At 48.7% G+C, this 22,538-nt stretch overlaps 1 protein-coding gene across 4 annotated transcripts in view; it reads left to right on the forward strand.

Moving 5' to 3' along the window:
- The window catches only part of LOC106606268 (rab11 family-interacting protein 4A), a 103,255-nt gene that overhangs the window by 63,676 nt on the left and 17,041 nt on the right, over nt 1–22,538 (forward strand). For all 4 annotated transcript variants that reach the window (XR_006770106.2, XM_045719616.2, XM_045719618.2 and 1 more), the window contains 4 exons: nt 1,934–1,969; nt 4,081–4,186; nt 5,595–5,698; nt 6,331–6,471. Coding sequence is in view for 3 of the 4 variants with exons in the window: in XM_045719616.2 (XP_045575572.1) it covers nt 1,934–1,969; nt 4,081–4,186; nt 5,595–5,698; nt 6,331–6,471 (387 nt within the window). In the remaining variant the exon portion in view is untranslated. The remainder of the gene's footprint in view (nt 1–1,933; nt 1,970–4,080; nt 4,187–5,594; nt 5,699–6,330; nt 6,472–22,538) is intronic.

Here is a 22,538-nt window from a genome sequence, read left to right on the forward strand (position 1 = left end):
CAACCCTATACCATGCCCTGTGTTATAAACCAACCCTATACCATGCCCTGTGTTATAAACCAACCCTGTACCATGCCCTGTGTTATAAACCAACCCTGTACCATGCCCTGTGTTATAAACCAACCCTGTACCATGCCCTGTGTTATAAACCAACCCTATACCATGCCCTGTGTTATAAACCAACCCTCTACCATGCCCTGTGTTATAAACCAACCCTATACCATGCCCTGTGTTATAAACCAACCCTATACCATGCCCTGTGTTATAAACCAACCCTATACCATGCCCTGTGTTATAAACCAACCCTATACCATGCCCTGTTATAAACCAACCCTATACCATGCCCTGTGTTATAAACCAACCCTATACCATGCCCTGTGTTATAAACCAACCCTATACCATGCCCTGTGTTATAAACCAACACTATACCATGCCCTGTGTTATAAACCAACCCTATACCATGCCCTGTGTTATAAACCAACCCTCTACCATGCCCTGTGTTATAAACCAACCCTATACCATGCCCTGTGTTATAAACCAACCCTCTACCATGCCCTGAGTTATAAACCAACCCTATACCATGCCCTGTGTTATAAACCAACCCTATAACATGCCCTGTGTTATAAACCAACCCTATACCATGCCCTGTTATAAACCAACCCTATACCATGCCCTGTGTTATAAACCAACCCTATACCATGCCCTGATTTATAAACCAACCCTATACCATGCCCTGTGTTATAAACCAACCCTATAACATGCCCTGTGTTATAAACCAACCCTATACCATGCCCTGTGTTATAAACCAACCCTCTACCATGCCCTGAGTTATAAACCAACCCTCTACCATGCCCTGAGTTATAAACCAACCCTCTACCATGCCCTGTGTTATAAACCAACCCTCTACCATGCCCTGTGTTATAAACCAACCCTCTACCATGCCCTGTGTTATAAACCAACCCTCTACCATGCCCTGAGTTATAAACCAACCCTATACCATGCCCTGTGTTATAAACCAACCCTCTACCATGCCCTGTGTTATAAACCAACCCTCTACCATGCCCTGTGTTATAAACCAACCCTCTACCATGCCCTGAGTTATAAACCAACCCTCTACCATGCCCTGAGTTATAAACCAACCCTATACCATGCCCTGTGTTATAAACCAACCCTATACCATGCCCTGAGTTATAAACCAACCCTCTACCATGCCCTGTGTTATAAACCAACCCTCTACCATGCCCTGAGTTATAAACCAACCCTCTACCATGCCCTGAGTTATAAACCAACCCTCTACCATGCCCTGTGTTATAAACCAACCCTCTACCATGCCCTGTGTTATAAACCAACCCTCTACCATGCCCTGTGTTATAAACCAACCCTCTACCATGCCCTGTGTTATAAACCAACCCTCTACCATGCCCTGAGTTATAAACCAACCCTATACCATGCCCTGTGTTATAAACCAACCCTCTACCATGCCCTGTGTTATAAACCAACCCTCTACCATGCCCTGTGTTATAAACCAACCCTCTACCATGCCCTGTGTTATAAACCAACCCTCTACCATGCCCTGAGTTATAAACCAACCCTCTACCATGCCCTGAGTTATAAACCAACCCTATACCATGCCCTGTGTTATAAACCAACCCTATACCATGCCCTGAGTTATAAACCAACCCTCTACCATGCCCTGTGTTATAAACCAACCCTCTACCATGCCCTGAGTTATAAACCAACCCTCTACCATGCCCTGAGTTATAAACCAACCCTCTACATGCCCTGAGTTATAAACCAACCCTCTACCATGCCCTGAGTTATAAACCAACCCTCTACCATGCCCTGAGTTATAAACCAACCCTCTACCATGCCCTGAGTTATAAACCAACCCTATACCATAACATTTCTGATTTTCCTGTTTATCTTTTTACAGCCCCAACAGAAAGATATCCAGCACTGCCTTTGGACGGTAAGTTAATGAGATCATCTTTTTACAGCCCCAACAGAAAGGGAGGAGGGAGGGACTGTACTGTGGTTATCTGATGGATCAGGTGGCTGGTAGAGGGAGGGACTGTACTGTGGTTATCTGATGGATCAGGTGGTAGAGGGAGGGACTCTACTGTGGTTATCTGATGGATCAGGTGGCTGGTAGAGGGAGGGACTGTACTGTGGTTATCTGATGGATCAGGTGGTAGAGGGAGGGACTCTACTGTGGTTATCTGATGGATCAGGTGGCTGGTAGAGGGAGGGACTGTACTGTGGTTATCTGATGGATCAGGTGGCTGGTAGAGGGAGGGACTGTACTGTGGTTATCTGATGGATCAGGTGGCTGGTAGAGGGAGGGACTGTACTGTGGTTATCTGATGGATCAGGTGGCTGGTAGAGGGAGGGACTGTACTGTGGTTATCTGATGGATCAGGTGGCTGGTAGAGGGAGGGACTGTACTGTGGTTATCTGATGGATCAGGTGGCTGGTAGAGGGAGGGACTGTACTGTGGTTATCTGATGGATCAGGTGGCTGGTAGAGGGAGGGACTGTACTGTGGTTATCTGATGGATCAGGTGGTGGAGGGAGGGACTGTACTGTGGTTATCTGATGGATCAGGTGGTGGAGGGAGGGACTCTACTGTGGTTATCTGATGGATCAGGTGGCTGGTAGAGGGAGGGACTGTACTGTGGTTATCTGATGGATCAGGTGGTAGAGGGAGGGACTGTACTGTGGTTATCTGATGGATCAGGTGGCTGGTAGAGGGAGGGACTGTACTGTGGTTATCTGATGGATCAGGTGGTAGAGGGAGGGACTGTACTGTGGTTATCTGATGGATCAGGTGGTGGAGGGAGGGACTGTACTGTGGTTATCTGATGGATCAGGTGGCTGGTAGAGGGAGGGACTGTACTGTGGTTATCTGATGGATCAGGTGGCTGGTAGAGGGAGGGACTGTACTGTGGTTATCTGATGGATCAGGTGGCTGGTGGAGGGAGGGACTGTACTGTGGTTATCTGATGGATCAGCTGGTAGAGGGAGGGACTGTACTGTGGTTATCTGATGGATCAGGTGGTGGAGGGAGGGACTGTACTGTGGTTATCTGATGGATCAGGTGGCTGGTGGAGGGAGGGACTGTACTGTGGTTATCTGATGGATCAGGTGGCTGGTGGAGGGAGGGACTGTACTGTGGTTATCTGATGGATCAGGTGGTGGAGGGAGGGACTGTACTGTGGTTATCTGATGGATCAGGTGGCTGGTAGAGGGAGGGACTGTACTGTGGTTATCTGATGGATCAGGTGGCTGGTAGAGGGAGGGACTGTACTGTGGTTATCTGATGGATCAGGTGGTGGAGGGAGGGACTGTACTGTGGTTATCTGATGGATCAGGTGGCTGGTAGAGGGAGGGACTGTACTGTGGTTATCTGATGGATCAGGTGGCTGGTAGAGGGAGGGACTGTACTGTGGTTATCTGATGGATCAGGTGGCTGGTAGAGGGAGGGACTGTACTGTGGTTATCTGATGGATCAGGTGGTAGAGGGAGGGACTGTACTGTGGTTATCTGATGGATCAGGTGGTAGAGGGAGGGACTGTACTGTGGTTATCTGATGGATCAGGTGGCTGGTAGAGGGAGGGACTGTACTGTGGTTATCTGATGGATCAGGTGGTAGAGGGAGGGACTGTACTGTGGTTATCTGATGGATCAGGTGGCTGGTGGAGGGAGGGACTGTACTGTGGTTATCTGATGGATCAGGTGGCTGGTAGAGGGAGGGACTGTACTGTGGTTATCTGATGGATCAGGTGTTCTGTGGTTTTAGTCTCTTATCTCCCTCCTCTTACACTTTGGGAAACTTTTTATCAAAAATTCATTACAAAAAATGAAATTAATTTAGTTAATTACCCACTTCTTCATCTTTTTACTCCTCCTCCTCCCCCTCTTCCTCCCCCTCTCATCTCTTCCTCCTCTCCTTTTCCTCCCTTTCTCCTATTTTCCTCCTTTCCTCCCTTCTCTCCTCCTCCTCCCTGCTCCTCTCTTCCTCCTCCCCCTTTCCTCCTTCTTCCCTCTCCTCTCTTCCTCCTCCTCCTCCTCCCCTCTACAGTCAGTTGTTCCAACACAACCACAGTGCTTTTAGCAGCAGTCAGGGAAGCACAGAGGACCTGTTCAGAGACTCCATCGACTCTTGTGATGTGGACATTACTGAGAAGGTAAACACACACACACACACACACACACACACACACACACACACACACACACACACACACACACACACACACACACAAGGAACTGTACCCCCCAAAACATACATTTTACTCTGTAAATGAACTGCTATGATTATCATTATCCCACAATTAAAAATACCTCTTTCATATAAGAGTTTTATTTCAGGCCTAACAGCCAAATCCATCCCCTGGACAGGACACTAGACTACCACAGGGCTTTACCCCCTGGACAGGACACTAGACTATCACAGGGCTTTACCCCCTGGACAAGACACTAGACTATCACAGTGCTTTACCCCCTGGACAGGACACTAGACTATCACAGGGCTTTACCCCCTGGACAAGACACTAGACTATCACAGTGCTTTACCCCCTGGACAAGACACTAGACTATCACAGGGCTTTACCCCCTGGACAAGACACTAGACTATCACAGTGCTTTACCCCCTGGACAGGACACTAGACTATCACAGGGCTTTACCCCCTGGACAAGACACTAGACTATCACAGTGCTTTACCCCCTGTCTAGACTACCACAGGGCTTTACCCCCTGGACACTAGACTACCACAGGGCTTTACCCCCTGGACACTAGACTACCACAGGGCTTTACCCCCTGGACACTAGACTACCACAGGGCTTTACCCCCTGGACACTAGACTACCACAGGGCTTAACCCCCTGGACACTAGACTACTACTGGGCTTTACCCCCTGGACACTAGACTACTACTGGGCTTTACCCCCTGGACACTAGACTACCACAGGGCTTTACCCCCTGGACACTAGACTACCACAGGGCTTAACCCCATGGACACTAGACTACTACTGGGCTTTACCCCCTGGACACTAGACTACCACAGGGCTTTACCCCCTGGACAAGACACTAGACTATCACAGGGCTTTACCCCCTGGACAAGACACTAGACTATCACAGTGCTTTACCCCCTGGACAGGACACTAGACTATCACAGGGCTTTACCCCCTGGACAAGACACTAGACTATCACAGTGCTTTACCCCCTGTCTAGACTACCACAGGGCTTTACCCCCTGGACACTAGACTACCACAGGGCTTTACCCCCTGGACACTAGACTACCACAGGGCTTTACCCCCTGGACACTAGACTACCACAGGGCTTTACCCCCTGGACACTAGACTACTACTGGGCTTTACCCCCTGGACACTAGACTACTACTGGGCTTTACCCCCTGGACACTAGACTACCACAGGGCTTTACCCCCTGGACACTAGACTACCCCAGGGCTTTACCCCCTGGACAAGACACTAGACTATCACAGGGCTTTACCCCAAATCCATTCCTTGGCTGAGTAGGGAGTCATCGGTCCCGTTTCTTTGGTCTCACCTGTACCTATGTGTCTGTCTGTCCTCAGGTGAGTTACCTGGAGAAGAAGGTGACAGAGCTGGAGAATGACAGTCTGGCTAATGGAGACCTCAAGTCTAAACTCAAACAGAGCAACACACAGCTAGTACACAGGTGAGATATACTGTATACACACCAGACCTGGGTTCAAATACTACAGTATGTGAAATACTTTCACATACATTCAAAGTAAGTATTCAGATATATTGTAACTAATTTGGAAATACACTTGGAAAGTTTCTGATAGAATTTTCAAATACTTATTTTAAATTCTATTTTCAGATACCTGGGTTAAATGCATAGGAGTGTATTTAAGTTAGTCTGCAAAATTGTATTTCAAATACACTATTTGGTTTTTACAATAACTATTCAAATACTCAAATAGAAGTACTTGTTTTGGGCTGTGTATTTGAAAATACAGTACTCAAATACAGAAAAGTACTTTTAATACCAGATAGCAGTAGTGTAAACTTCAGAATAGAAAGACAGGTCGGGATTCAATCAGACACTTTGTTGACAAGTGACACTTGACATTTAAAGAGCATTTAGACTTGAGCTGACACCTGCAGTGTTTACCGTAAAATTCCATCTCTGCTAACGTCAGGGAAATGTCCTTTAAATGGTGCGTTGTTGATAGTGTTGACGACTTGCCTCTGATTGAATCGCGGCCACACTGTTTTTAAGACTTGCATTGATATTTATTACACAACATCGTCATTACACAAGTGTGTCTCTCTGTCTCCCAGGGTTCATGAGTTGGAGGAGCAGCTGAAGGATCAGGAGAGCAGAGCAGAACGGACCCTGGAGGAAGAGACACATAGACACAGAGAGACCTACTGCAAGATGGAGAGAGACAAGAATACTGATATAGAGCTGCTCACTAACAGGTACACACTCTTGAGTTTTTCTGGTACAATGGAACCAATGAAATAGTCCCAAAAGTCCAAGCGAAATGAAGCGCACCTTAGGAACACACAGGAACATCACCTTAGTAACGCACAGGAACACCTTTAGTAACGCACAGGATCACCACCTTAGTAACGCCCAGGGACACCACCTTAGTAACGCACAGGGACACCACCTTAGTAACGCACAGGAACACCTTAGTAACGCACAGGAACACCTTAGTAACGCACAGGAACACCTTTAGTAACGCACAGGAACACCTTTAGTAACGCACAGGAACATCACCTTAGTAACGCACAGGAACACCTTTAGTAACGCACAGGATCACCACCTTAGTAACGCCCAGAGACACCACCTTAGTAACGCCCAGGGACACCACCTTAGTAACGCACAGGAACACCTTTAGTAACGCACAGGAACACCTTAGTAACGCACAGGAACACCATTAGTAACGCACAGGAACACCTTTAGTAACGCACAGGAACACCTTAGTAACGCACAGGAACACCTTTAGTAACGCACAGGAACACCTTTAGTAACGCACAGGAACATCACCTTAGTAACGCACAGGAACACCTTAGTAACGCCCAGGAACACCTTAGTAACGCCCAGGAACACCTTTAGTAACGCACAGGAACATCACCTTAGTAACGCACAGGAACACCTTTAGTAACGCACAGGAACACCTTCAGTAACGCACAGGGACACCACCTTAGTAACGCACAGGGACACCACCTTAGTAACGCACAGGAACACCTTAGTAACGCCCAGGAACACCTTAGTAACGCCCAGGAACACCTTAGTAACGCCCAGGAACACCTTTAGTAACGCACAGGAACACCACCTTAGTAACGCACAGGAACACCACCTTAGTAACGCACAGGAACATCACCTTAGTAACGCACAGGAACACCTTTAGTAACACACAGGATCACCTAAGTAACGCCCAGGAGCACCACCTTTAGTAACGCCCAGGAGCACCACCTTAGTAACGCCCAGGAACACCTTTAGTAACGCCCAGGAACACCTTTAGTAACGCACAGGAACACCACCTTAGTAACGCCCAGGAACACCACCTTAGTAACGCCCAGGAACACCACCTTAGTAACGCCCAGGAACACCTTTAGTAACGCACAGGATCACCACCTTAGTAACGCACAGGATCACCACCTTAGTAACGCACAGGGACACCTTTAGTAACGCACAGGATCACCACCTTAGTAACGCACAGGATCACCACCTTAGTAACGCACAGGGACACCACCTTAGTAACGCACAGGATCACCACCTTAGTAACGCCCAGGAACACCTTTAGTAACGCACAGGATCACCACCATAGTAACGCACAGGATCACCACCTTAGTAACGCACAGGATCACCACCTTAGTAACGCACAGGATCACCACCTTAGTAACGCACAGGGACACCACCTTAGTAACGCACAGGGACACCACCTTAGTAACGCCCAGGAACACCTTTAGTAACGCACAGGATCACCACCTTAGTAACGCACAGGATCACCACCTTAGTAACGCACAGGGACACCACCTTAGTAACGCACAGGATCACCACCTTTAGTAACGCACAGGATCACCACCTTTAGTAACGCACAGGATCACCACCTTAGTAACGCACAGGGACACCACCTTAGTAACGCCCAGGAACACCTTTAGTAACGCACAGGATCACCACCTTAGTAACGCACAGGATCACCACCTTAGTAACGCACAGGATCACCACCTTAGTAACGCACAGGATCACCACCTTAGTAACGCACAGGATCACCACCTTTAGTAACGCACAGGGACACCTTTAGTAACGCACAGGAACACCACCTTAGTAACGCACAGGAACACCCTTAGTAACGCACAGGGACACCTTTAGTAACGCACAGGAACACCTTAGTAACGCACAGGGACACCTTTAGTAACGCACAGGGACACCTTTAGTAACGCACAGGGACACCTTTAGTAACGCACAGGAAAACCACCTTAGTAACGCACAGGGACACCTTTAGTAACGCACAGGGACACCTTTAGTAACGCACAGGGACACCTTTAGTAACGCACAGGAACACCACCTTAGTAACGCACAGGAACACCCTTAGTAACGCACAAGAACACCACCTTAGTAACGCACAGGAACACCCTTAGTAACGCACAGGAACACCACCTTAGTAACGCACAGGGACACCTTTAGTAACGCACAGGAACACCACCTTAGTAACGCACAGGGGCACCTTTAGTAACGCACAGGAACACCACCTTAGTAACGCCCAGGAACACCTTTAGTAACGCACAGGAACACCATTAGTAACGCACAGGGACACCTTTAGTAACGCACAGGGACACCTTTAGTAACGCACAGGAACACCACCTTAGTAACGCACAGGAACACCCTTAGTAACGCACAGGGACACCTTAGTAACGCACAGGAACATCACCTTAGTAACGCACAGGAACACCTTAGTAATGCATAGGGACACCTTTAGTAACGCCCAGGAACACCTTTAGTAACGCACAGGAACATCACCTTAGTAACGCACAGGAACACCGTTAGTAACGCACAGGAACACCATTAGTAACGCACAGGAACACCTTTAGTAACGCACAGGAACACCACCTTAGTAACGCACAGGAACAGCATTAGTAACGCCCAGGAACACCTTTAGTAACGCACAGGAACATCACCTTAGTAACGCACAGGAACACCATTAGTAACGCACAGGAACACCATTAGTAACGCACAGGAACACCTTTAGTAACGCAAAGGAACACCACCTTAGTAACGCACAGGAACAGCATTAGTAACGCCCAGGAACACCTTTAGTAACGCACAGGAACATCACCTTAGTAACGCACAGGAACACCATTAGTAACGCCCAGGAACACCTTTAGTAACGCACAGGAACACCACCTTAGTAACACACAGGATCACCACCTTAGTAACGCACAGGATCACCACCTTAGTAACGCACAGGATCACCACCTTAGTAACGCACAGGAACACCACCTTAGTAACGCACAGGAACACCACCTTAGTAACGCACAGGAACATCACCTTAGTAACGCACAGGAACACCTTTAGTAACGCACAGGAACACCTTTAGTAACGCACAGGAACACCTTTCGTAACACACAGGATCACCTTAGTAACGCCCAGGATCACCTTAGTAACGCCCAGGATCACCTTAGTAACGCCCAGGAGCACCACCTTTAGTAACGCACAGGGACACCACCTTAGTAACGCCCAGGAACACCTTTAGTAACGCCCAGGAACACCTTTAGTAACGCACAGGATCACCACCTTAGTAACGCCCAGGAACACCTTTAGTAACGCCCAGGATCACCACCTTAGTAACGCACAGGAACACCACCTTAGTAACGCCCAGGAACACCACCTTAGTAACGCCCAGGAACACCTTTAGTAACGCACAGGATCACCACCTTAGTAACGCACAGGATCACCACCTTAGTAACGCACAGGGACACCACCTTAGTAACGCACAGTATCACCACCTTTAGTAACGCCCAGGAACACCTTTAGTAACGCACAGGATCACCACCTTAGTAACGCACAGGGACACCACCTTAGTAACGCCCAGGAACACCTTTAGTAACGCACAGGATCACCACCTTAGTAACGCACAGGATCACCACCTTAGTAACGCACAGGATCACCACCTTAGTAACGCACAAGATCACCACCTTTAGTAACGCACAGGGACACCTTCAGTAACGCACAGGAACACCACCTTAGTAACGCACAGGAACACCCTTAGTAACAAACAGGGACACCTTTAGTAACGCACAGGAACACCTTAGTAACGCACAGGAACACCTTAGTAACGCACAGGGACACCTTTAGTAACGCACAGGAACACCACCTTAGTAACGCACAGGAACACCTTAGTAACGCACAGGGACACCTTTAGTAACGCACAGGAACACCACCTTTAGTAACGCACAGGGACACCTTTTGTAACGCACAGGGACACCTTTTGTAACGCACAGGGACACCACCTTAGTAACGCACAGGAACACCACCTTAGTAACGCACAGGAACACCACCTTAGTAACGCACAGGAACACCACCTTAGTAACGCACAGGAACACCACCTTAGTAACGCACAGGGACACCTTTAGTAACGCACAGGAACACCACCTTAGTAACGCCCAGGAACACCTTTAGTAACGCACAGGAACACCACCTTAGTAACGCCCAGGAACACCTTTAGTAACGCACAGGAACACCATTAGTAACGCACAGGAACACCTTTAGTAACGCACAGGGACACCTTTAGTAACGCACAGGAACACCACCTTAGTAACGCACAGGAACACCCTTAGTAACGCACAGGGACACCTTAGTAACGCACAGGAACATCACCTTAGTAATGCACAGGAACACCTTAGTAACGCACAGGGACACCTTTAGTAACGCACAGGAACACCTTTAGTAACGCACAGGAACACCACCTTAGTAACGCACAGGAACACCACCTTAGTAACGCACAGGAACACCACCTTAGTAACGCACAGGAACACCACCTTAGTAACGCACAGGAACACCACCTTAGTAACGCACAGGGACACCTTTAGTAACGCACAGGAACACCACCTTAGTAACGCACGGGGACACCTTTAGTAACGCACAGGAACACCACCTTAGTAACGCCCAGGAACACCTTTAGTAACGCACAGGAACACCACCTTAGTAACGCCCAGGAACACCACCTTAGTAACGCACAGGAACACCATTAGTAACGCACAGGAACACCTTTAGTAACGCACAGGGACACCTTTAGTAACGCACAGGAACACCACCTTAGTAACGCACAGGAACACCCTTAGTAACGCACAGGGACACCTTAGTAACGCACAGGAACATTACCTTAGTAATGCACAGGAACACCTTAGTAACGCACAGGGACACCTTTAGTAACGCCCAGGAACACCTTTAGTAACGCACAGGAACATCACCTTAGTAACGCACAGGAACACCATTAGTCACGCACAGGAACACCTTTAGTAACGCACAGGAACACCCTTAGTAACGCACAGGAACACCATTAGTAACGCCCAGGAACACCTTTAGTAACGCACAGGAACTTCACCTTAGTAACGCACAGGAACACCATTAGTATCGCCCAGGAACACCTTTAGTAATGCACAGGAACACCACCTTAGTAACGCACAGGATCACAACCTTAGTAACGCACAGGATCACCACCTTAGTAACGCACAGGATCACCACCTTAGTAACGCACAGGATCACCACCTTAGTAATGCACAGGAACACCACCTTAGTAACGCACAGGAACACCACCTTAGTAACGCACAGGAACATCACCTTAGTAACGCACAGGAACACCTTTAGTAACGCACAGGAACACCTTAGTAACGCCCAGGAGCACCACCTTTAGTAACGCCCAGGGACACCACCTTAGTAACGCCCAGGAACACCTTTAGTAACGCCCAGGAACACCTTTAGTAACGCACAGGATCACCACCTTAGTAACGCCCAGGAACACCACCTTAGTAACGCCCAGGAACACCACCTTAGTAACGCCCAGGAACACCACCTTAGTAACGCACAGGATCACCACCTTAGTAACGCACAGGAACACCTTTAGTAACGCACAGGAACACCTTTAGTAACGCACAGGAACACCTTTAGTAACGCCCAGGAACACCACCTTAGTAACGCCCAGGAACACCACCTTAGTAACGCACAGGAACACCTTTAGTAACGCACAGGAACACCTTTAGTAACGCACAGGAACACCTTTAGTAACGCACAGGAACACCTTTAGTAACGCACAGGAACACCACCTTAGTAACGCACAGGATCACCACCTTAGTAACGCACAGGATCACCACCTTAGTAACGCACAGGAACACAACCTTAGTAACGCACAGGATCACCACCTTAGTAACGCACAGGATCACCACCTTAGTAACGCACAGGATCACCACCTTAGTAACGCACAGGATCACCACCTTAGTAACGCCCAGGATCACCACCTTAGTAACGCACAGGATCACCACCTTAGTAACGCCCAGGAACACCTTTAGTAACGCACAGGATCACCACCTTAGTAACGCACAGGATCACCACCTTAGTAACGCACAGGATCACCACCTTAGTAACGCCCAGGAACACCTTTAGTAACGCACAGGATCACCACCTTAGTAACGCACAGGATCACCACCTTAGTAACGCACAGGATCACCACCTTAGTAACGCACAGGGACACCACCTTAGTAACGCCCAGGAACACCTTTAGTAACGCCCAGGAACACCTTTAGTAACGCACAGGATCACCACCTTAGTAACGCACAGGATCACCACCTTAGTAACGCACAGGGACACCACCTTAGTAACGCACAGGGACACCACCTTAGTAACGCCCAGGAACACCTTTAGTAACGCACAGGATCACCACCTTAGTAACGCACAGGATCACCACCTTAGTAACGCACAGGATCACCACCTTAGTAACGCACAGGGACACCACCTTAGTAACGCACAGGGACACCACCTTAGTAACGCACAGGGACACCACCTTAGTAACGCACAGGGACACCACCTTAGTAACGCACAGGGACACCACCTTAGTAACGCCCAGGAACACCTTTATTAACGCACAGGATCACCACCTTAGTAACGCACAGGATCACCACCTTAGTAACGCACAAGGACACCTTTAGTAACGCACAGGAACATCACCTTAGTAACGCACAGGAACACCCTTAGTAACGCACAGGGACACCTTTAGTAACGCACAGGGACACCTTTAGTAACGCACAGGAACACCACCTTAGTAACGCACAGGAACACCCTTAGTAACGCACAGGAACACCTTTAGTAACGCACAGGGACACCTTTAGTAACGCACAGGAACACCACCTTAGTAACGCACAGGAACACCCTTAGTAACGCACAGGGACACCTTTAGTAACGCACAGGAACATCACCTTAGTAACGCACAGGAACACCTTAGTAACGCACAGGAAGACCTTAGTAACGCACAGGAACACCTTAGTAACGCACAGGAACACCTTAGTAACGCACAGGAACACCTTAGTAACGCACAGGAACATCACCTTAGTAACGCACAGGAACACCTTTAGTAACGCACAGGAACACCTTTAGTAACGCACAGGAACATCACCTTAGTAACGCACAGGGACACCTTTAGTAACGCCCAGGAACACTTTTAGTAACGCACAGGAACATCACCTTAGTAACGCACAGGGACACCTTAGTAACGCCCAGAAACACCACCTTAGTAACACACAGGAACACCTTAGTAACGCACAGGAACATCACCTTAGTAACGCACAGGAACACCTTAGTAACACACAGGAACATCACCTTAGTAACGCACAGGATCACCTTTAGTAACGCACAGGAATACCACCTTAGTAACGCCCAGGAACACCACCTTAGTAACGCCCAGGAACACCTTTAGTAACGCCCAGGAACACCACCTTAGTAACGCCAATGAACACCACCTTAGTAACGCCCAGGAACACCTTTAGTAACGCCCAGGAGCACCTTTAGTAACGCACAGGAACACCACCTTAGTAACGCCCAGGAACACCTTAGTAACGCACAGGAACACCACCTTAGTAACGCACAGGAACACCTTTAGTAACACACAGGGACACCTTTAGTAACGCACAGGGACACCTTAGTAACGCACAGGAACACCACCTTAGTAACGCACAGGAACACCACCTTAGTAACGCACAGGAACACCACCTTAGTAACGCACAGGAACACCACCTTAGTAACGCACAGGAACACCACCTTAGTAACGCACAGGAACACCACCTTAGTAACGCACAGGAACACCACCTTAGTAACGCACAGGAACATCACCTTAGTAACGCACAGGAACACCACCTTAGTAACGCACAGGAACACCTTAGTAACGCACAGGAACATCACCTTAGTAACGCACAGGAACACCTTTAGTAACGCACAGGAACACCTTTAGTAACGCACAGGAACACCTTAGTAACACACAGGAACACCTTTAGTAACGCACAGGGACATCACCTTAGTAACGCACAGGGACATCACCTTAGTAACGCACAGGGACATCACCTTAGTAACGCACAGGGACACCACCTTAGTAACGCACAGGAACACCCTTAGTAACGCACAGGAACACCTTTAGTAATGCACAGGGACACCTTTAGTAACGCACAGGAACACCACCTTAGTAACGCACAGGAACACCCTTAGTAACGCACAGGGACACCTTTAGTAACGCACAGGAACATCACCTTAGTAACGCACAGGAACACCTTAGTAACGCACAGGAACACCTTAGTAACGCACAGGAACACCTTAGTAACGCACGCACAGGAACACCTTAGTAACGCACGCACAGGAACACCTTAGTAACGCACAGGAACATCACCTTAGTAACGCACAGGAACACCTTTAGTAACGCACAGGAACACCTTTAGTAACGCACAGGAACATCACCTTAGTAACGCACAGGGACACCTTTAGTAACGCCCAGGAACACTTTTAGTAACGCACAGGAACATCACCTTAGTAACGCACAGGGACACCTTAGTAACGCCCAGAAACGCCACCTTAGTAACACACAGGAACACCTTAGTAACGCACAGGAACATCACCTTAGTAACGCACAGGAACACCTTAGTAACACACAGGAACATCACCTTAGTAACGCACAGGATCACCTTTAGTAACGCACAGGAACACCACCTTAGTAACGCCCAGGAACACCACCTTAGTAACGCCCAGGAACACCTTTAGTAACGCCCAGGAACACCACCTTAGTAACGCACAGGATCACCTTTAGTAACGCACAGGAACACCACCTTAGTAACGCCAATGAACACCACCTTAGTAACGCCCAGGAACACCTTTAGTAACGCCCAGGAGCACCTTTAGTAACGCACAGGAACACCACCTTAGTAACGCCCAGGAACACCTTAGTAACGCACAGGAACACCACCTTAGTAACGCACAGGAACACCTTTAGTAACACACAGGGACACCTTTAGTAACGCACAGGGACACCTTAGTAACGCACAGGAACACCACCTTAGTAACGCACAGGAACACCACCTTAGTAACGCACAGGAACACCACCTTAGTAACGCACAGGAACACCACCTTAGTAACGCCCAGGAACACCTTTAGTAACGCACAGGATCACCACCTTAGTAACGCACAGGATCACCACCTTAGTAACGCACAGGATCACCACCTTAGTAACGCACAGGGACACCACCTTAGTAACGCCCAGGAACACCTTTAGTAACGCACAGGATCACCACCTTAGTAACGCACAGGATCACCACCTTAGTAACGCACAGGATCACCACCTTAGTAACGCACAGGGACACCACCTTAGTAACGCACAGGGACACCACCTTAGTAACGCACAGGGACACCACCTTAGTAACGCACAGGGACACCACCTTAGTAACGCACAGGGACACCACCTTAGTAACGCCCAGGAACACCTTTATTAACGCACAGGATCACCACCTTAGTAACGCACAGGATCACCACCTTAGTAACGCACAAGGACACCTTTTGTAACGCACAGGAACATCACCTTAGTAACGCACAGGAACACCCTTAGTAACGCACAGGGACACCTTTAGTAACGCACAGGGACACCTTTAGTAACGCACAGGAACATCACCTTAGTAACGCACAGGAACACCCTTAGTAACGCACAGGAACACCTTTAGTAACGCACAGGGACACCTTTAGTAACGCACAGGAACACCACCTTAGTAACGCACAGGAACACCCTTAGTAACGCACAGGGACACCTTTAGTAACGCACAGGAACATCACCTTAGTAACGCACAGGAACACCTTAGTAACGCACAGGAAGACCTTAGTAACGCACAGGAACACCTTAGTAACGCACAGGAACACCTTAGTAACGCACAGGAACACCTTAGTAACGCACAGGAACATCACCTTAGTAACGCACAGGAACACCTTTAGTAACGCACAGGAACACCTTTAGTAACGCACAGGAACATCACCTTAGTAACGCACAGGGACACCTTTAGTAACGCCCAGGAACACTTTTAGTAACGCACAGGAACATCACCTTAGTAACGCACAGGGACACCTTAGTAACGCCCAGAAACACCACCTTAGTAACACACAGGAACACCTTAGTAACGCACAGGAACATCACCTTAGTAACGCACAGGAACACCTTAGTAACACACAGGAACATCACCTTAGTAACGCACAGGATCACCTTTAGTAACGCCCAGGAACACCACCTTAGTAACGCCCAGGAACACCACCTTAGTAACGCCCAGGAACACCTTTAGTAACGCCCAGGAACACCACCTTAGTAACGCCAATGAACACCACCTTAGTAACGCCCAGGAACACCTTTAGTAACGCCCAGGAACACCTTTAGTAACGCCCAGGAACACCACCTTAGTAACGCCAATGAACACCACCTTTAGTAACGCCCAGGAGCACCTTTAGTAACGCACAGGAACACCACCTTAGTAACGCCCAGGAGCACCTTTAGTAACGCACAGGGACACCACCTTAGTAACGCACAGGAACACCTTTAGTAACACACAGGGACACCTTTAGTAACGCACAGGGACACCTTTAGTAACGCACAGGGACACCTTAGTAACGCACAGGAACACCACCTTAGTAACGCACAGGAACACCACCTTAGTAACGCACAGGAACACCACCTTAGTAACGCACAGGAACACCACCTTAGTAACGCACAGGAACACCACCTTAGTAACGCACAGGATCACCACCTTAGTAATGCACAGGAACACCACCTTAGTAACGCACAGGAACATCACCTTAGTAACGCACAGGAACACCACCTTAGTAACGCACAGGAACACCTTAGTAACGCACAGGAACATCACCTTAGTAACGCACAGGAACACCTTTAGTAACGCACAGGAACACCTTTAGTAACGCACAGGAACACCTTAGTAACACACAGGAACACCTTTAGTAACGCACAGGGACATCACCTTAGTAACGCACAGGGACATCACCTTAGTAACGCACAGGGACATCACCTTAGTAACGCACAGGGACACCACCTTAGTAACGCACAGGAACACCCTTAGTAACGCACAGGAACACCTTTAGTAACGCACAGGGACACCTTTAGTAACGCACAGGAACACCACCTTAGTAACGCACAGGAACACCCTTAGTAACGCACAGGGACACCTTTAGTAACGCACAGGAACATCACCTTAGTAACGCACAGGAACACCTTAGTAACGCACAGGAACACCTTAGTAACGCACAGGAACACCTTAGTAACGCACAGGAACACCTTAGTAACGCACGCACAGGAACACCTTAGTAACGCACAGGAACACCTTAGTAACGCACAGGAACATCACCTTAGTAACGCACAGGAACACCTTTAGTAACGCACAGGAACACCTTTAGTAACGCACAGGAACATCACCTTAGTAACGCACAGGGACACCTTTAGTAACGCCCAGGAACACTTTTAGTAACGCACAGGAACATCACCTTAGTAACGCACAGGGACACCTTAGTAACGCCCAGAAACACCACCTTAGTAACACACAGGAACACCTTAGTAACGCACAGGAACACCTTAGTAACACACAGGAACATCACCTTAGTAACGCACAGGATCACCTTTAGTAACGCACAGGAACACCACCTTAGTAACGCCCAGGAACACCACCTTAGTAACGCCCAGGAACACCTTTAGTAACGCCCAGGAACACCACCTTAGTAACGCCAATGAACACCACCTTAGTAACGCCCAGGAACACCTTTAGTAACGCCCAGGAGCACCTTTAGTAACGCACAGGAACACCACCTTAGTAACGCCCAGGAACACCTTAGTAACGCACAGGAACACCACCTTAGTAACGCACAGGAACACCTTTAGTAACACACAGGGACACCTTTAGTAACGCACAGGGACACCTTAGTAACGCACAGGAACACCACCTTAGTAACGCACAGGAACACCACCTTAGTAACGCACAGGAACACCACCTTAGTAACGCACAGGAACACCACCTTAGTAACGCACAGGAACACCACCTTAGTAACGCACAGGAACACCACCTTAGTAACGCACAGGAACACCACCTTAGTAACGCACAGGAACACCACCTTAGTAACGCACAGGAACACCTTAGTAACGCACAGGAACACCTTAGTAACGCACAGGAACATCACCTTAGTAACGCACAGGAACACCTTTAGTAACGCACAGGAACACCTTTAGTAACGCACAGGAACACCTTAGTAACACACAGGAACACCTTTAGTAACGCACAGGGACATCACCTTAGTAACGCACAGGGACATCACCTTAGTAACGCACAGGGACATCACCTTAGTAACGCACAGGGACACCACCTTAGTAACGCACAGGGACATCACCTTAGTAACGCACAGGGACACCACCTTAGTAACGCACAGGAACACCTTAGTAACGCACAGGAACACCTTAGTAACGCACAGGAACACCTTAGTAACGCACAGGGACACCACCTTTAGTAACGCACAGGATCACCACCTTAGTAACGCACAGGAACACCTTAGTAACGCACAGGGACACCACCTTAGTAATGCACAGGGACACCACCTTAGTAATGCACAGGGACACCACCTTAGTAATGCACAGGGACACCACCTTAGTAACGCACAGGAACACCTTAGTAACGCACAGGAACACCTTTAGTAACGCACAGGAACACCTTTAGTAAGGCCCAGGAACACCACCTTTAGTAACGCACAGGAACACCACCTTAGTAACGCACAGGAACACCTTAGTAACACACAGGAACATCACCTTAGTAACGCACAGGATCACCTTTAGTAACGCCCAGGAACACCACCTTAGTAACGCCAATGAACACCACCTTAGTAACGCCCAGGAACACCTTTAGTAACGCCCAGGAGCACCTTTAGTAACGCACAGGAACACCACCTTAGTAACGCCCAGGAACACCTTAGTAACGCACAGGAACACCACCTTAGTAACGCACAGGAACACCTTTAGTAACGCACAGGGACACCTTTAGTAACGCACAGGGACACCTTTAGTAACGCACAGGGACACCACCTTAGTAACGCACAGGAACACCACCTTAGTAACGCACAGGATCACCACCTTAGTAACGCACAGGAACACCACCTTAGTAACGCACAGGAACACCACCTTAGTAACGCACAGGAACACCACCTTAGTAACGCACAGGAACACCACCTTAGTAACGCACAGGAACACCACCTTAGTAACGCACAGGAACATCACCTTAGTAACGCACAGGAACACCACCTTAGTAACGCACAGGAACACCTTAGTAACGCACAGGAACACCTTAGTAACGCACAGGAACACCTTAGTAACGCACAGGAACATCACCTTAGTAACGCACAGGAACACCTTTAGTAACGCACAGGAACACCTTAGTAACGCACAGGAACACCTTTAGTAACGCACAGGGACATCACCTTAGTAACGCACAGGGACATCACCTTAGTAACGCACAGGGACATCACCTTAGTAACGCACAGGGACACCACCTTAGTAACGCACAGGGACATCACCTTAGTAACGCACAGGGACACCACCTTAGTAACGCACAGGAACACCTTAGTAACGCACAGGAACACCTTAGTAACGCACAGGGACACCACCTTTAGTAACGCACAGGATCACCACCTTAGTAACGCACAGGATCACCACCTTAGTAACGCACAGGATCACCACCTTAGTAACGCCCAGGAACACCTTTAGTAACGCACAGGATCACCACCTTAGTAACGCACAGGATCACCACCTTAGTAACGCACAGGATCACCACCTTAGTAACGCACAGGGACACCACCTTAGTAACGCCCAGGAACACCTTTAGTAACGCCCAGGAACACCTTTAGTAACGCACAGGATCACCACCTTAGTAACGCACAGGATCACCACCTTAGTAACGCACAGGGACACCACCTTAGTAACGCACAGGGACACCACCTTAGTAACGCCCAGGAACACCTTTAGTAACGCACAGGATCACCACCTTAGTAACGCACAGGATCACCACCTTAGTAACGCACAGGATCACCACCTTAGTAACGCACAGGGACACCACCTTAGTAACGCACAGGGACACCACCTTAGTAACGCACAGGGACACCACCTTAGTAACGCACAGGGACACCACCTTAGTAACGCACAGGGACACCACCTTAGTAACGCCCAGGAACACCTTTATTAACGCACAGGATCACCACCTTAGTAACGCACAGGATCACCACCTTAGTAACGCACAAGGACACCTTTAGTAACGCACAGGAACATCACCTTAGTAACGCACAGGAACACCCTTAGTAACGCACAGGGACACCTTTAGTAACGCACAGGGACACCTTTAGTAACGCACAGGAACACCACCTTAGTAACGCACAGGAACACCCTTAGTAACGCACAGGAACACCTTTAGTAACGCACAGGGACACCTTTAGTAACGCACAGGAACACCACCTTAGTAACGCACAGGAACACCCTTAGTAACGCACAGGGACACCTTTAGTAACGCACAGGAACATCACCTTAGTAACGCACAGGAACACCTTAGTAACGCACAGGAAGACCTTAGTAACGCACAGGAACACCTTAGTAACGCACAGGAACACCTTAGTAACGCACAGGAACACCTTAGTAACGCACAGGAACATCACCTTAGTAACGCACAGGAACACCTTTAGTAACGCACAGGAACACCTTTAGTAACGCACAGGAACATCACCTTAGTAACGCACAGGGACACCTTTAGTAACGCCCAGGAACACTTTTAGTAACGCACAGGAACATCACCTTAGTAACGCACAGGGACACCTTAGTAACGCCCAGAAACACCACCTTAGTAACACACAGGAACACCTTAGTAACGCACAGGAACATCACCTTAGTAACGCACAGGAACACCTTAGTAACACACAGGAACATCACCTTAGTAACGCACAGGATCACCTTTAGTAACGCACAGGAATACCACCTTAGTAACGCCCAGGAACACCACCTTAGTAACGCCCAGGAACACCTTTAGTAACGCCCAGGAACACCACCTTAGTAACGCCAATGAACACCACCTTAGTAACGCCCAGGAACACCTTTAGTAACGCCCAGGAGCACCTTTAGTAACGCACAGGAACACCACCTTAGTAACGCCCAGGAACACCTTAGTAACGCACAGGAACACCACCTTAGTAACGCACAGGAACACCTTTAGTAACACACAGGGACACCTTTAGTAACGCACAGGGACACCTTAGTAACGCACAGGAACACCACCTTAGTAACGCACAGGAACACCACCTTAGTAACGCACAGGAACACCACCTTAGTAACGCACAGGAACACCACCTTAGTAACGCACAGGAACACCACCTTAGTAACGCACAGGAACACCACCTTAGTAACGCACAGGAACACCACCTTAGTAACGCACAGGAACATCACCTTAGTAACGCACAGGAACACCACCTTAGTAACGCACAGGAACACCTTAGTAACGCACAGGAACATCACCTTAGTAACGCACAGGAACACCTTTAGTAACGCACAGGAACACCTTTAGTAACGCACAGGAACACCTTAGTAACACACAGGAACACCTTTAGTAACGCACAGGGACATCACCTTAGTAACGCACAGGGACATCACCTTAGTAACGCACAGGGACATCACCTTAGTAACGCACAGGGACACCACCTTAGTAACGCACAGGAACACCCTTAGTAACGCACAGGAACACCTTTAGTAATGCACAGGGACACCTTTAGTAACGCACAGGAACACCACCTTAGTAACGCACAGGAACACCCTTAGTAACGCACAGGGACACCTTTAGTAACGCACAGGAACATCACCTTAGTAACGCACAGGAACACCTTAGTAACGCACAGGAACACCTTAGTAACGCACAGGAACACCTTAGTAACGCACGCACAGGAACACCTTAGT

Source organism: Salmo salar, chromosome 06, assembly GCF_965601325.2.
Source record: "Salmo salar chromosome 06, fSalSal1, whole genome shotgun sequence".
In the NCBI taxonomy this organism is placed as follows: domain Eukaryota; kingdom Metazoa; phylum Chordata; class Actinopteri; order Salmoniformes; family Salmonidae; genus Salmo; species Salmo salar.